The sequence below is a fragment of the Antennarius striatus genome, chromosome 9 (genome assembly GCF_040054535.1).
Source record: "Antennarius striatus isolate MH-2024 chromosome 9, ASM4005453v1, whole genome shotgun sequence".
In the NCBI taxonomy this organism is placed as follows: Eukaryota; Metazoa; Chordata; class Actinopteri; order Lophiiformes; family Antennariidae; genus Antennarius; species Antennarius striatus.
Window position 1 is genome coordinate 23,061,749 of NC_090784.1, and position 17,530 is coordinate 23,079,278.

At 45.5% G+C, this 17,530-nt stretch overlaps 1 protein-coding gene across 1 annotated transcript; it reads right to left on the reverse strand.

Annotated features, from left to right (window-relative positions):
* Positions 1-9,003: 9,003 nt before the first annotated feature.
* Positions 9,004-16,592, reverse strand: LOC137601864 (neurexophilin 1). The gene is made up of 2 exons (XM_068324317.1): positions 16,533-16,592; positions 9,004-9,801 (listed from the first exon to the last, which is right to left on the reverse strand). Exons 1-2 carry the CDS (start codon positions 16,587-16,589, stop codon positions 9,004-9,006), a joined length of 855 nt encoding a protein of 284 aa, XP_068180418.1. The 5' UTR covers positions 16,590-16,592.
* Positions 16,593-17,530: the final 938 nt, after the last annotated feature.

Genomic DNA, 17,530 nt, shown 5'->3' on the forward strand with positions numbered 1-17,530 from the left:
GTGTTTGCAAGTTCAATTCAGAAAATTTTTTTATCGATCAGAACAAACATCTTTATCAATGCAGCATTGATAACGTCTCTATCATATTATCAATATATCATGCATAGTAACCCGACATAATTTGAAGCGTGAATAAAAAATGGATTACTGTATCCGTTACAACAGGAAACGCTACCGTTATGACCTCGATCCAGGTCAACCAGAAGGTCTTTGGATAAAACTCAATCACATCTTTCAAATCTTTCTGTGCAAAATGGAGCGTGCCTGATTTTAGCCCGCTAGCCTACCCGATTGTTATCAATACGTCTGATCATCAGTGTTCTTGTCATTGAGGGAAATCAGGTCGATCTATTTTTCTGTTGTCTCGAATGTAACGACAGTCCAAAGCAGACGCTACAAGTGTGACCTTGTAGCGTATTTTTTTTTATTTTAACTTCATTTAATAAAATTTTTGATTTTTATTTTGAAGCATATTTTTCAAATCTGTCTGTTTCACTTTTTTTTTTTTAACATTTTATTTTAAATTAATAAAAAAATTTTGTATTTTCTAATTTTTTATTTTCCAGCATATTTTTAAAATCCTTCTGTTTCAAATCTTTTATTTTAATTTAATTTAATTTAATAAATTTTTTTTGTATTTTGTACTTTTATTTTTCCAGCATAGTTTTCAAAATTTTCTGTCCAAAATAGAACTGCGTTTTTTTCCCCCCTCCAATTTCTGACGTTAAATAACTTATTTTATCTCGCTAGTCTGTCCGACTGTTATCGATACGTCCGATCATCGGTGAAATTCACAAATCGGGTTCGTCTAGTTTTCCGTGTGACTTCATCGTAAAAAGGGACCCGACCTGGCGTGACCCCAGAGCCCCCCTCGACGGACCCCTCTGAGGTCACGAGGGGTGATGGGGATCTGTGACATTTTCTTCCGCGACGCTCCAACAGATCACAGGATCGGAGCGTCTCTCGCCCGAAGGCCCGAGTCGATCCTTCCCATTTCCTCCTCTTCCTCCTCTTCCTCTTCCTCTTCCTCTGGTAACTCGCTGGAACACATTTAGATCCTGAGTAGAACTCCTCAGTGCCCACTCATCACTCTGCATGGTGTTTGAAGATTACTCCGCTCAGAGTCATCCTCACTGGGCATCCGAGGCAGCTTAGAGGCCAAAATCCATAATCCCTTACCCTTCATGGGAATTCTCCATGCACTTCAACACGCTGAAATACAGCCTGCGCCGCCGCCGCCGCAGCCACTCACGGCCCAGGAAACCGGCTGCAGCCGGGGGGGCCCAGATAGATGGATGACACGTCTCAACAAATGTGGCAGAAGTGGAGGAAGTTGGACTTCAAAATAAGTTACCGCAGATAGTCCCCCCGCTCGGGAATCTAATCTGAAAGCTCGCTGGATTTTTTTTTAATTTTATTTTTTTTATTCCTGGTAACTATTTTATGCACACAATAAAAGCAGGGAAGAGATTATTTACTGATAATGTAGGTGCGTTTGTGGGGAAAGTCGTCTCCATAAAGCGTTTTCCTCAGAGGATTTAGTTATTAAAACGAGAGAATAAGAGTAGTTTCTTGATTTAATAGTCTGCATGAGCAAATAATATGTAAAGTTCAGCGCGTGCAGCTGGAGGACCGCTGGGGGTTTCTGCTTTTGTTCGGCTGCTCTCCTAAAAAATCCTGTAATAGCTGGGGGAGTCTGACTCGTGGCGAGCACAAATAATAAAAGTAATCTCGCGTTCACGTCTTCTCGTTATGGAGGGCGTTGATTCGCCGTAAACACTTGTCATGTTTTTTAAAATTAGACCCAGAGCAGGAGGAAAAGGTTGAAGCTGAAGGTGGGGTTGGTGTTGGGGTTGGGGGGGGGGTGGTGAGGTCACACGTGTTGATCCGTCGGCGCCGTAACGAGGATGTTTCCGTCAGCCTTCCCACGGCGAGGACGCCTCCATCACTCTGGTCCAGCTCCAACTTCCACGCCCTTGACGGCGAGCCGGACCTTTTACCGGAGCGTTGCAGCTTCATCCCCCCCTCCCTCGTTGCTCGGTACGCTCCGTGGCACCGAACAGCGAGGGGGGGCCGAGCGTGGCGCCGAGCTGGCACCGGCCCCACCTCAACTCAAGGTTACCGGTTGATTTAACGGTGATGCATTTTTTAAGCCCACGCCATCGCTCTCTGTCGCGCCGCCGTTGCCCCGTCCATCTCTGTCAGCGGCGCTCACCTTTAGCGGCGGAAGCACCGGGAGAGGTTGTTTCACAGATAAATCAATGGGGAGCCAATGTGGCCCCCGAATGTGTCCCCCGACGGCCTGTTTTAAAGGAAAGCTGCACCGTGTACAGTAATCCCTCGCTTATTCACGGCTTCACCCCATCACGGATTATTAGTAGGCAGTCACGTGATACCGTACTCGCATGCTATTGGCTGACAGCATCTGGAAGTGTGCTTGGTTCTGTGAGTCCTGGACTCCCATGAGACACAAAAGGTCTTTAAACAGTCTATCAGAGTGTGGGGAAAAGTAGCACAGGTGGGAGGTGGTTTAATATCTGTGTAGACGTGTCAATTAACGTAAATAATAAGATAAATAGTTCGTCGCTCTATCGCGGAATTCGTCGTTCGCGCGTGTTTCCTGGAACGCGTTAATCGCGAGTAAGGAGGGATCACTGTATTTAGACAACAAGACGCGGTAAAGTTGCGCTCAGCACGCAGACGGTTGGTATTATAATTAACAACGACTACAAAGCGCCAAAGTTTTGGTTCCGTCGAGTTAATATGAGTGATTTTTCTCTGCCCTTTTGAAGACGTTAATGGGGAGAGCGCACGTGTTTTTGTTTCAAGTATAAATAGCGTAACCCGGCTCTGTACTCCAGTGGTGCGTCTGACAAGGTGATATCCAGTGATCACCAGCGCCGCTTCTGGAAATACGCTCTGACAGCATTAAAAATAGATTCTCAACAAGTTGCTTTTCCGTCTGAGATGCGAGTCCTTCGTGAACAGAGACGGTTTTTTTAGGGGCTGGAATCTCAGATTCAGCTGATCAGACGCGCAACTTTTCTTAACTGAAATTAAATCTGAGCTTTTGAGGCACAGGCGCATCAGCGTCGGCACGTCTGTGCAAATGGGGGTGAAGTTTTCTGATGAAGTGATAAACGGGAGGATTCACAAGGCTTGTAATCCTCTTATGTCGCGCGTCGGTTTCAAAAGCAAACACATCATTGTCATCGATACTCGTTTATCTGGTTGGAGAGGACACGCCAACCAGAGGCGATGACGTGAAGATCAGACATCCTTTATTTTATTGTCAAGGAATTTCTTACATGTGAAGTCAGCTGTGTTACAAACGTGAAGGTTTTAAAGCTCCAAACTCAGCTCCTCTCATTTTTTCCTCTCGAAACTAATTTGAAAAACTTTATAAATGATCATTTTCATGAAATTATAAAGAAAGAAAATTCTGCTTCACCCAAAAAGATCAACCATAAAGTCACAGGAAACGGGCTGCTAGAATCTGGTTTTACATCAAACTGGAACTAATTATTATTTGAATTAGAATATATTTCTTAACAGCTTTTAATTGTTTTTTAATTAAATGTTTTGTCTAAGAAAGGTCAGAAAATATTAACAAAGCTCATTATTACATCCCAGCGCCTCTGGTCTCTGTTCAAATTGCTTGTTTTGCCGGAAAAAACAAACAAACCCCGAATCCAACAAAAGTCAGTTTATGACGTCCACTTTTTACGGCAGTCTCTAATATCAACGCGTGATATTAGACAATATGAATAAAACGGACGTTAAAGAGTTAAACTTCTTCGTTTCTCAGTTCAACGTCGTCATAAATGGAAAATATTTGTTTTTGTCTTTTAAATGAAACAAATATGTTTGTTAAGACGAATCCTCAGACTGGTAGTAAAATGGTTATTTGCCATTTTTGTACTCATTCAATTATGATGAATGTGTTAAATTACAAATCAATAATTCAGTTCCGGATTGATGTGTTTAAAGTAGCATTGATACATCGTAACTTATATATGTATATATATATATATTTAAAGTAACATTGATACATTGAACAAACCAACCAACCGACCAATCGAACAACCAACCGATCAACCAGCCAACCAACCAATCAACCAACCAACCGACCAACTGACCAATGGACCTATCGATCTATCGACCGACCGATCAACCAACCAACCAAGCGACCGACCAACCAAACGACCAACAAGCAGACGGATGTGTTACCCCTGGTGGTGACACGACCCTAGGGGTCAGACATTATAGATCAGACATTATTCCTATTGGTTTCATCCTCTGTTCAGTACTAGTGGGTCACATGATCTGACTGGTGACCCGGTGGTGTTCTACCCTGGGTTCTTCGGTAAAGTCAACGCACCAGACGGCTTTAACCAAAGCCTGCATGTCAAACTATTTCACTCTTTCATTCCTCCTGCATTGCCGCTGTTCTATGAGATACGCCGCCTGAGAATTTAAGCTCATTTTCCTGTTACATTGACTGTAATTCGATAAGAACGCTCCTGATTCTCCACGCGCACGAGTGTCAAAATCCTCACCGCACCGTGAAAAAACGAGCTTTTTCGCCGCCTGATAAAACGTTGAGAACGGCTCTTGTCTTCGACGTAATGCGTTAAAAGAGTGGAATCTGGGGGAGACTTCCAGCTGACAGACCCGTGAAATGAGGCGTCGTTTCATTCAGGTTCACGGCGAGCTGAGTAACGCCAGATCAGAGATGTGCAAACAGCAAAAAATGGGAGAATTAGACAGTGTGGCCATTATCCATTGTAGTACGGATTGACAGCCTGGTGGTGCCATCATCCATTAGAGCAATTACCTGCATCATGCAGGCGCCCCGCGTTTCAGCTGCTGAGACCTTCCCTTAAAAGCCTGCAAATGTTCTTAATTCTCACATCCTTCCAAAGAGAAAACCTGTATGCAGAACGGAATATAAGCAGCAGGACGTAATTAAATAGAGCGTAAACTTAATTTCATGTTGCCACAATTCATTCAATTCACACGGGCTTAATGGTATTGTTCATTTCCCTGCATATTTGGGGGTGAAGTGTTTGTACCTGGTTATGTCTGGGGGGCATTAAGTCTGACTAATGAAATGACTCTATCCTCTGTGGCGTTTTTTAATCTATTCACTGTGAAAGTAATTGACAAGCCCCCACAGTATGTGCATTAGGATCGCTCCGGCACCAAAGGACAGCTGTCACTAAAGCAATTAAAATGAAAAAGGTTAATTAATTCTCTCCAGTTTTTTACCTGATATGAGACATTCGCATCGAGTGAGTTTTTATTTTCTGCAGGAAGAATGGGAGAATAATTTATTTGTCACAGAGACAAGGAAAAACACCAGGCGTTGGTCTGATAGTCTTTAATATGTCAATATTAACACAGAACAAAAGAAAAAAAACAAGAAGCGGAAATGTTGGACGTTAGCCCCAGAATCTGGATCCTGATAGCTTTTTTTATTTGTTGTTTTTTTTAAATTGCGTTGCATGGAAAACGAAAAACCAAGCTGTACATTTACGAATCCGCAGGTGGAGGTGATGCAAAGCTAAGATGCAAATAATTACCATGCCAACCACCTCTGACGCGAACCCGACAACTTTCTAATCCACCTTAAATGTCAAAGCGGTGTTCGCCGGCCCTCCCCGGGCGAGGATCTCCACAGGCAGACGAAAGGCCAGCGGTTCGTCATCTGTTTACTCCTGCAGCTGCTGGGTGTCATTGGGGCTCTGAAGGACAAATCCCATGATTCTCTCTGCCATTTCTGACGTCTCCCGCCCAGAACGCATTAATCAGGGATTGTGGGTGTCGAGGCGGCGGGCGTAGGACGTATCCGAGCCCAGGGAGGAGATCCAGGGCTGGAGATAACTGGACGCCGGTTTCATTCACAAACGCTGAGCCCATTGAGCGTTCTGTTCCTACGAGACGACGGATCGTGGTTGTTGTTGTTTTTTTTCTCCTGTTGCTGGGAAGAAGGTCTGAAAGGGACAAATTCTGCAGAATCCACATTTTACCTCCAAACCTCTCCTGTGTGCATCTGCTTTTTAAAAAAATCATCTCACCGAGTTGCATTAAAGGTGCAGTCAGCGATTTTAAGGATGACTGGAATTACAAATTTCTGCTTTTATGCAGAAGAAGCAGATTTTTTTTTTTTTTAATTTGTGCAGTGTGAAGAAGAATTCCTGGATCCAACTCCGACCAACTGTCATCACCATCCATCAAACAAACAAAAACAGAAGACGCCTCCACGGCCGGATTAATGATGGATGTTTCCAACAAGTGACCTGAACATCCTAAACCCGGATCGTAATCTGGATTAAAGTGATAATCCAGATATGCTGATGTGATTCAGATGTGTAGGGGGAGGAGTCACGTGACGAAGGTCAAGCTTTTGGGCGTAGCGAAACAAAGAGCAATTGAGGGTAACATTTCTCATTTACAGTGATCCCTCGTTACTCGCGGTTAATGGTTCCAGGAACCACACGCGATTAACGAATTCCGCGATACAGCGACAAACTATTTTATTATTTACAGTAATTTAAACTTATATCAACCACCTTCTAGCTGTATTACCTTTAAAACACTCTGATAGACTGTTTAAAACACTTTTGTGTCTCACGGAAGTCTGAGACTCACGGAACGCAGCGCACTTCAGGATGCCGTCAGCCAAGAGAATGCGCGTACGGTATCACGTGACTACCTACTAAAAATCCATGAGTGTTGATGCGTGAGGGCGTACTATACACTCAGCAACAGAGAAACTTTTGTGGAGAAAGTCTGCCGCTTTAGCCGCGCCGGCTAATCGCTAGCCGCGTCCGTCACCCGCTTGTTTGTAGCTGCGGCGCATTCTGACTTTTTTTTTTTTGTTGATCATTCGTGGAAAACTTCCCGAATCGAAGCGTCAAAAAAGTGAAAGGGAACTGAAACACCGAGATGAAAGGCGCTAAAACGGAGCAGCAAAAAGGAGGGAAAGGGAAAATAGTCGATTAATGCTGTGGCATCCGTGATGCGGACGACCATTATTAAACAGTACACAGCATATGCTGCAGCACCCTCAGTGGGAACAGATCCATCTCCCAGCAGCTCCAACACCAAACACATTTGTGCCAGACTGTTTACACTTGTAAGATTATGTGCATAATGAGGCTGCATTGTCTCGGCAAAGTGCTGCTTTAATTCTTTTGAAGCTGAACAAACTGTCCCTGGCACATTATGGGTGGGTGGGTGGCGGGAGACATCACAGTCACTTTATTGAGATGAAAGAACTGGCCCAAACAGCGATCCGAGACATTAGTCATTCCTTCTTCTCGCTGACAGAAACACGCTCGCAATTTACGAGTCAGGTGCTTCCAGTGATTCCTGCCAGCCTTGTTCCTCCACATCATAAATTCCTCTTTATGCTCACTCATCCCACAGGCGGGGACGCCATTCTTCGAGCCTGCCTTGTCATAGAAAACGCAGCCCGTGTTGGCGTATTAGACGTCGTCCGCGCCGGTTTACCGGTTTGGCGTTCGCGCAATCGTCGTGAAAGACGACCGGATTTAAATAGACGGCAGCGTTTGCACCCCGAGGTGCACCTTGTGTTTTTTTTTTTTTTGCAGGTTTTCTATCAGCGTTTTAATTCCTCGACTCCGCAGAGCTCCCACTTTACGTTCATTTCCTCTTAATGCTTCCCGTCGAGCCACTGGCTCTCAATTTATGTAATGAAGGTTTAATAGCCAATTGGAAGATCCAGCGTCATTAACAGTGTTAGTCTCATCTGGAGGCTTTTTTTTTTTTTTTGATAACCAGAGGTGTCGATGTTTGTAAGGTGGAATTTGCGATTAGCTCCTGCTGTTTAACGTACACCAAAACACTTCCGCCGCATTCCACACCCAGATTTTCTTAAAACGAACCAACGGGAGTCGTCTTCTTCATCATCTTCCACCTCCTCGTCTTCAAACGTGACCTTTTCTTCGTTCTTAACCGGATGTACAGGATTACTCCGGTGTGTACAGTTATTCTGGGATGCCTTCCGCCGCTCTGACAGGCCTTCGCTATACAGCTCGTAAACGTCTACCGTAAAAACGCGGGACGGAGACAACGGCTGAATTCCGTTTGAGTTTTTTTACGCGACGGTGCAGAAACCCATCCTCTATTTGTCACCTCGTGTCTCTTCTGCAAGCTTTATTTATTTATTGCAACACTTATTCGCGTTATGATCCCTCCATTGGTGTCGCTTCTTAAAACCGCTAACACAAAACACAGAATTTAAATAGAAGTACCTTTTCTTTTTTTTTCTTTTTTTTCTCCCCGCTTCTGATGACTTGACGATGATCATTTCTGACAGCTGCAGCGACATGAAAATATAGATGGACGTTATTGGGTTGTTTACCACATTGGGTTCATGCATAGACATGGACGACAATATCAGAGAGGTATACTCACTCTAACAATCACACTGCGGGAAAACAACACCACTCAAAACATGTTAGCTTATTCCATTACGTCCTCCAACGCGCGCCGACAGACTCGTCTTATTTGCGTTGACATTTGCGCGTTTGCCGTGATTACCAGAGAGTGATTGGAGGAGACAGGAAGCATGATTAAGACGGAAATACGCTATCAACATAAACAAGTAAATTAGCAGGAGGAAACATTAATAAAACTGTTTTTCTGGTGTGGAATCCTGAATATTTACATAAATACAATCAGCATATTTTTACGGTTGGCTTGAGATTTTCCTTCCAGTGTAAGCAGCTTCGCATATATATGAGTATTGCAAGCCTATAAATGCTTCCCTAAATGCTCTGGTAATGACCTCGGTCTGGTCTATTCACTGGAGCTGCATCGGTCTTTCAACAAGGATATGTTAGCTGCATTAAAGCTCGCAAGCATCTCAAGTCTTCCAGCGTCTTGACCCCCATGACCATCCGAAAAATCTGACAGGGTCCAGACGCGTCGCTGTCTTTTTTTTTTTTTTTTAAACCTCGTCTGGTGGCGGGATCACCCGGTGGGGAGGTATGGGGTGTCGCTGTGGTAGTTGTAATCTGGACACACCTTCTGCACCAGCTTGTAGTCGGTGCTGTAGAAGGTGATGAAGATGCAGATGACCTTGAAGGGCTTGGAGCACAGCCAGGACACGTGGCTCTGGGTCTGCTGCTGGGGGCAGCTCTGCGACGGGTCGTGGGCGCACAACGAGTTCCTGGTGCCCTTCTCCACCTTCTCGTACTCCACCCTGCAGTTGAACAGCTTGGTCTCCTTGGTCTCCAGGGCTGTCTGCTGCTGCTGCTGGTGATGGTGGTGTTGGAACTGCTGGTGCTGCTGGTGGACCTGGAACTCCACCGCTTTGGTCGGCGGAACCAATCCCACCGACACGTTGCCCTGTCCGGTCGAGTTGTGACGGAAGTAGACGCTGAAGGTCCCGTTGCCGTGATCCACGATTTTGCCGGTGATGAGAAGGTTGAGCTTCACAGTCTTGATGTTGGAGTGGAAGTCGCCCCAGCCGAACATCTTCTTGAACTTGCCAGTCTTGACGATGGGCCTCCGTTTGGCCCTGGATCGGGGGTCGTGGGGGCTGGAGGTGTTGTGGAGCCAGTTCCACTGCTCCCGCTTTGAGAACGCCTCGGCTTCATCGTAGTTCAGATCCAAGGAGGTGAAGTTCTCTTTTCCATCGAGGGTCTGGGACAGCAGGCGGCCGATGGAGAAGGCCCGGCTGCTTTCAGTCCAGTAGGTCTTCACTTTGGGTTTTGAGCTCTCTCTCAAGGCCGAGTTTCTTGAAGCGGGTGAATCAGTAGTCGACACCTGGAAGAAGACGAAGAAAAACAAAGAATTAGTGTGTTTGGACTTGCTATCTTCGTCTTCTTTCGTCTTCCGTTGGGTTTCTCCCAAAGGATATCTTCCTCCTCCTCTCTAACACCGACTGTCCTCACGTCTTCCTCACTACGTCCATCCGCCTTCTCTTTGGTCCTCCTCTTCCTCTCTTTTCCTGGTAGCTCCATCCTCATCGCCCTTTTACCAACATCCTCACCATCTCTCCTCTGAACGAGTCCAAACCATCAGTCTGCTCTCTCTGACTTTGTCTCCAGAACATCTCATCTTGGCTGTTCCTCTGAGGAACTCATTTCTGATCCGACCTGGTTACTCCCAGATAGAACCTATGATTTTAGATAATTCCCTGAATATATATTTTAAGCTTCTACATCTGGATTGTGGTCTAGAACTTAATCCGACTGTGCAGGAACATCACCCACGACCCTACGAAGAGTTCCATCAAAATCAGTTCAGGGTTTATCCCAATAAAAAACGTGTCAACATGTGTAACAAACGGTGTAAACACCGTCTCCGACTACGTCCTAACCAAGACGAAGGGTTTTCCCTCCGTACTTGGAGACGAATCAAGCGCTCCTGGGCGCAGACGTGACGGAGCAGGGGACCATTACCCGCTGCGCGTGGCCTGAACGGATGATTGATGATTCATTCTGTGTCCCTTCTCTAACAATCTCACAGATGAGAGAGCGAAGCTACCCCCCCAACACCACCATCACCCCCCCCCCAATCGACCCCCTGCTGAGTCCTGCGACAGTGATCTCCAAAACTCCGGCCCGAGGAAGGTTGACAGCAGATCTATGTGATCGAAGCGTTTACACCTCGCACCTTCACCTCGGAATCGATGCTTTGAAAATTAGGACCCCCCCTCCTTCCTCCCCCTCCCAAACCTCCTTTAGAAGGACGGCGGCGCCAGAGGAGTCGTGATCCCCCCTCCGAAAGCGGGCGTTTGTTTTATGAACTTGAGAGTGGAGGACTTTGAAACGATGGCCTCCAGTTGTTTTGAAGGGACCTTCATGATGGATGACCCGACGCCGTTGAACCGTTAGTGGCACTGCGAAAAAAAAAAAAATCTCAGAAGCTGTTTTATCTGAGTCCCCCCCCCACCCCCACCACCACTCCCCATCTACCCCTGCCTGACTAGAAAGCGTAACCGGAGTGTTTTTTAAAATGCATCCAGTCAAATCCAGACTGCCATACCCGGGAAACAGTTCTGGATATCGGTTCATCTCTGCAGCTGATTGGATTGAAGCTGCAGAAAATGTCCCAGCAGAATGTTTGTGGTGATAAGAAGGAGAGAAATATGAATTTCCCTGTGCGGCGGGGCAGTTAAACGATATTAATGGACACCTCCTTTAGTCTTCTATCGCTGGAAACAAAAGTCTGTCTTAATAAAAAGATAAAGTGAATGTGAGGATGAAGGAGGCTTTCTATTCAGGATTTATTGGAGCCATTAGAGTCAAACATAAAGCTCCTTAGGATGTAAAAGTAGCAGTGAAACCGCACCTTATAGACTTATAGTCAGCAAAGCAGTCATAAATCCGCTGGCACTGACGTTATAGTAGAGTCTTCTTTCCTGGATTTAATTATGTTTTAAAGTTGTTTCCGTTGTTTGATGTTCAAAAGAGCTTCATTGATGAATTTAAAGCCTCTGATTTTCGTGGGTAATCTGGTTTGATCGGCGATCGCTAGTTAATAAATGACCTCCGGGTGACCTTCCAGGCTATTAACGGCATTTATTTTTCGGGGAATTTTGTCTATTGTGAGTTGTGTGAAGACCCGAGTCTCTGGTGATCCAATAAAATCTGTTTTTTGGCCGTGCAGTAATTACCGACGCCGCTCAGTAACCGAGTTTCAGTCTCGATGGAGTCCTGAAACCAGATCAAGGGATATTAGGAAACTGCTTTGAGCCGGTTTAAGTGACTGTCAGGATAATTAGTGCCGGTGTGTGTGTGTGTGTCTGTGTGTGTGTCTGTGTGTGTGTGTGTGTGTGTGTGTGTGTGTGTGTGTGTGTGTGTGTGTGTGTGTGTGTGTGTGTGTGTGTGTGTGTGTGTGAAACGAGGGGGAAATGTTTCCTATATGAAGCGTTTTGGGTTCGGATGATTCAAGAGTTTAATTTTGTCAAACGCAGAATATATTTTTCTGCGGCGCCACGTGACCAACATCCTGGTACATCCTCGCAATTTCCTCTGGGAATAATTAATTGGTCGCCGCCCACATCCAAAGCGGGCGCTGCCCCGTCGCCGTCGGTTACGGTCAGGATGCTCGTTCCAGCGTTGTGTTTTCTCCCCCAAACGGCGACACGCAATTAGCTTTCATCTAAAGCACCTGACAGTCTCTGGATTAGATTCACATTCACAGAGACCCCCCCACCCCCCCCCACTTCACGGATTAGAGCCCAACCTGTAATCCAGCCCGGGGAGATTAGTTGGATCAGAGACAGTCCTGACTGAAGTGGCGTTTACATCCAGAACACCTCAACGCCACGTTCACGCGCCAGCTTCATGCAAACATGCAAACAAGGCACAAAGAGTGTGTGTGTGTGTGTGTGTGTGTGTGTGTGTGTGTGTGTGTGTGTGTGTGTGTGCGCGCAATGAGAATGATACAGCAGAGAGAAAAGAGGGGGGGTTCTGCCAGATAAAGGACAAGAGAGAAACAAACATGGCATCTTAAAGGTCAGCAGTCACACCTTCATAACTTTGGCTTCAGCAGATATCGGTTCGTCTGTGGGCTTTTTATTAAATATCAGACAGAGGACAAACTAGTTTTGTCGCCCACGGATACAAACTCAGTTTATTTCGCGGGTAATTGGTTTCTTTTACTTTTAGACCGCCGTGGTAAATTTTATTTTGTGTGTTTTTTACGTCCGGTCGTCGTGCCTGAAGTCACATTTCTTATCTTTTGTGAATCTCTTCACCGCCTCCTGACGGATTACCAGATTTTTAAATGTAATTTATTTTAAATGTAATTTATTTTAAATGTAATTTATTTTAATTATTTTTTCGAAACTGTCAATCTAATTTACAAAAATTTCTAAATCTTTTTTTCCTCACAGGGACAGCGATGTTTGTTTTTGTCACGAGAAATTCAACATTAGGAAATTGTGAACATATTAAAAATATGTTCAAATTACACTTACAAAAATCACATACTGTACATATTCATACTGGATAAGGGTAGTGGATATTGTACAAATCTGTTTATTGTGTATTTTAGCGTTAGTGTCGGCTCTCCGTGTATTAAGTCTGGTTTTTGCTCTTTGCCCTCTGTGTGTCTTTTTTGTGCACCAATCCTACTTTATGTGCCTTTGGGGACAAATAAAGTTTTTTGATTTTGAATTTTAATCAGAATCCAAAATACCCCCCCCACAGAATTTCTCCGACCCCCCCCCCCCACCAGACTCGTGAAAATCTTCCAACTGGTATTTGTTTAATCCTGTAAACAAACAAACAAAACAAACAAACAAACAAACAGATGCATGCCAGAGGTAAACAATAACAACCCCCCCCCCAAACGTCAGAACGATTCTGTGTTCTAAGTCGTGAGTCGATAAACTTTGTAGTCATTTCCTTTTATTCATTCACTAGTGTTTTTTAAGAAGAAGTGGGTGGAGCTCTGATTTTAATAAGTGATGTCATGTTTGACGCACCAATCAGAATTGAGCGACGTTTGAAACCGAAGCTAGATTCCAGGTTTTCGGGTAGTGTGGTTATCCATCCGCCGTCCGTCAGATCTGTCCTGACCACGCCCTCACACCTCCGATCAAGACGAGCTGTTTGTGTTTCTGGGCATCCGTCTGTCTGTCTGTCTGTCTGTCTGTCTGTTTGTTTGTTTGTTTGTTTGTTTGGAGGATTACTCAGAAACAACTTGACAGATTTTCCTGACACTCGGTGGGAGGTTTGGAAGCGGAGAACGATTTACATTTCTGAGGAGCGGATCCAAAAATCGAGTCGTTCTTTAAAACAGAAACAACTTTTATTTTTGACACGATTTCTAATCCTTCATTCAGACATTTCACAGATGTTTTTTATTTGCTAGAGTCAACCAAAATCATGAATTCCAAAAAGATACGTACAAAAAATTCATGATCATCCATATTCGATTGAAGGATTTATCAGATTATCTCCGTTACATCAACGCGCTTTCATTACAACTTTTCCTGCCTGCCGTTTGTCACGCAGGAGTTTCCCGGAACTCATTTAACCTTCCCTTAATATTATTCCCAAATTTGTCGTACGAGGCAGAATCCCGGTCCGAGATAACGGCAACAGGACAGACACGCGCGAGTCCTTTAGGAGGCGCCGCTCCGGTTGCCAGATGCGGCGTTCAGAACCGAGCTAAATGCTATCGGCTCTCGGTGCCGCTGTGATAAGACGCCGGCGTCTGCTCTTTGAAACGGGAAGATAAACAACCCGAGCATCCCACGGGGGCTCCGAGGAGATTCTATAGGCTGGACACCCCCCCCCAAAGGATTCCATCTTTAATAGAACCACCGGAGGAGCCGGACGACTCGGCGGCGGGTTGTACACAAAAAAAGAAAGCTGGCGATGGAAGAACGAAAGTGTCGCTTTTCATTTACCTGAACGCCGGTTTGCGGGCGCCACCGTCGCCTTTTGGCGGATTTCGGATGCCACTTTGTTAACCTTGATTGGATGGCGAGTTGAGACGAAACATTGGGAAATGAGAGTCGCCGGACTTTAGAGTCTGTCTGGCTTCATGCTGGAGGTTTTTCCTGGGATTTGTTTGCTCTTTTAAATTTGAGGTATTAAACCTGATGCTCTTATCCGGAGAGGCTTAAGGCACGAGCGCCTCTAAAGGCTTCGGGGACTCGAGGTCGTCAAACCCGTGACCTTTCGGATATGAGACCTCATGTCTCACTCCGCCGATCTCTGGTAAGGCTTCTTTTATCGGTTGGGAGGGCTCAAATTATGACTAAAACTGCCGAACACACCCGGCGTTTGAGCTCCCTCAAGTTTTTAGTGCGCTGATGCCATCTTTAAGAGCATTTCTTGGGAGTGGGGGGGGGGTACTAGGGATATGATTGTCGTCATAGTCATTTCCAGTCAGTTTAACCTGCCCTCGCCTCGTGAGGTCCTCCCGTAGTCGAGCTGATGGTCGAGCCCAGGGGCGTCGGACGCCCACTGAGAGTTTAGTTCCGTATTCTCCCGGTGATATCAAAGTATTACCTGAGGGGGGGGTCAGAGATGATGACAAATCACAAAGTGTGTCGAGACATCACAGGCGGCGGCGGATGAAGCCGAGTCCTATCGCCGCGCCGCGGCTTTGAGAGGCCAGGGCACAATTACCACCATGACTTCTGAAGAGGATAAATACTGTACGCCGTCAAGACTGTGGGAGATTGGAGTGGGGGCAGTTTGAAGACGAAGGAGGAAGAGGAAGGGGAAAGGGGGAGGGAGGAAAGGAAGAAACCCTAGCCACCAGTTTCTCCAACTTACCCAGAGGAAAAACGCATAATCATATTATTTCACACACGACTTGGTTCAAAGGCGGCCAAAATAAGTTTGGGAGGTTCCCATGGGTCTGTCAATCTGTTGAAGGGGCTGCAGGCGGAAAGCTTAGGATGCACCGAGTACGAAACAATTATGATCATCCCATTAAAGCATGGCAAAGCAATTTGGCGGCCCAGTCTGTGAAAAAAAAACACACGTTGAAGCGATTCCGCCCAGATCGACGACGATCGTTTCTTTTTTCTTTTTTGCGTCGTACGTTCGCTGATGAATGTCTGTTTTATGTGGTGACAACGGGGACGATGCGTGTTAGTTAATGTTATTGCTTTTGGAAATCAAAAGAATCGTTGGGTTCCTCCGATGCAGGACGGAGAAAGTCGAGAAAGAAAGAAAGAAGAAGAAGAAGAAGAAGAAGGGGGGGTGAAATTATTAGTGCGCTTATTCAGCTGTGAAATTGAGTTTATGGTTTTCAAGACGGTGAATTCAATTCGATAATGGGTATTAAGTTGTAGAGAATAATTAATAGTAATTGACTTCTTTCCATCACTATGCAAATTAAACACAGATAACACCGCTGGAGCTTTTTAAGGCCAGTCAAGTTTTGCGGGATTAAGTTTATGGAATTTTTTTTTTTCTTTCCCGTTGGGGAGAGGAGTGGCTCCTGCGCCGCTTTGATTGCTTTGTTGACAGATTTATCAGGGGGTGAGGGGTTACTGTCTCTGCCAGGATTAAAGGAATTGGGTTGTCACAAACTGCCGCGGCTTTGAGTTGGGGGAGCATTCTGGTGTGTTTGTCATAATGGGCTCAAGCTCCACCGTCAAGATACGTTCTCCATGAGCCGCATCTGTAAAGGGGTGAGGAAGGATTGAATGGATAGCGCCCGGGGGGGGGGGGTATCCAAGTGGGATATGTGTGCGGGTGGATCTGTCAAGATGCAGATTTGGATTTGGGAGTCTTGGTACCTGACAGTCAGCGAGGACGTAAGCCCAGAGAGGCGACAAATCTGGTTTGTGGTGGTGAGATAGTCCAAGGGCGAGAATTCAAAAACACGCCTTTTAGTCGACTTTAGCCAGAAAGAAATATTGACATTTTCGTGAGTTTCTCGAGATTAGATTGCAAAGATTTGAGATTCCGATGATAATGCTTTTTTGTTTGCTCTTTCGTTACCCGAAACTCCAACATTTCTGTCCCCAAGCAAACCTGCAAAACGACTAAAACAAATAATGACATTGAACTCACCAGAGAGACGCCTGACAGCAGCGCCAGAGCCGCCCAGAGACAGGTGGTCTTCATCATGATTCTTTCTGGAGCGTCTTCCCCTTCGTGTCGAACCGCCCTCGATAGTCTCAACCGTCCCCCCTCCCAAAAAACCCAGAGAACACCCCCCCCCTTTTGACGGAGTCGCTATCAGCTACCCAACTGGAGGAGAAACCGGTAGTGAGGGAGTCGGTCCGGAGGCGAGAGAGCAGAGATGAGTCTCCTCAGGCTCATTCAGGTGGGTCAGACGTGTGCCGTTAAAAAGAGGTTCACCGAGGGGAGTCTCGAGGCTGGGGAGACGGGAGGAGTGTCACAGCGGAGGGATGTTTTATATAGCGCCTCCGAGATCCAGAGAGAGAGAGAGAGAGAATGGGTGTGGGGGAGGGAGGGATGGGGAGACAAATAGGGTGAGGGAGGAACGGGGAGCCGAGACGGAGACTTTAAGAAACAACTTTTCTTTAAACGTCGGCTGGTGATGCCATCTAGTGGCCGGTTACCTTCTCTGCATCGGCGCTGCTCGGAGATGAGGTCAGGAGGAACTTGAATGCATCGTCGTCGGTTAATTATAGGAAAGTTACAAAACTTGAAACTTTTTCAATCAAGACGTTGATGAATCTCCATGAAGGCATTATAACGCTTCATGACTCAGTCTAAGAGCATGAATAACATTAGACTACGACGGTTCTGGATCCTTAAACCGGAGGTTGTCGGATGTGGAATGACTACATTAAGGATGAGATTGGTTGTATTTATGGTCATGTGACTGAGTTAAAGCCCCGAGTCTTGCCTACAGTCAGTTGGGATGTTGGATCCAGATCTATTTTCTTTCAAACATTTATTTTAATCTCCCAGATTCTGATTGAAGTTCCAAAAAGTGTTTAAATATATTGTTTAAAAAAATAAATAAACGAGCGCAGATTCGGCATTAAAAATCTAAAACACAATAAATGAGAAAAACAGTCTTATCCTTTAAAGCTAAT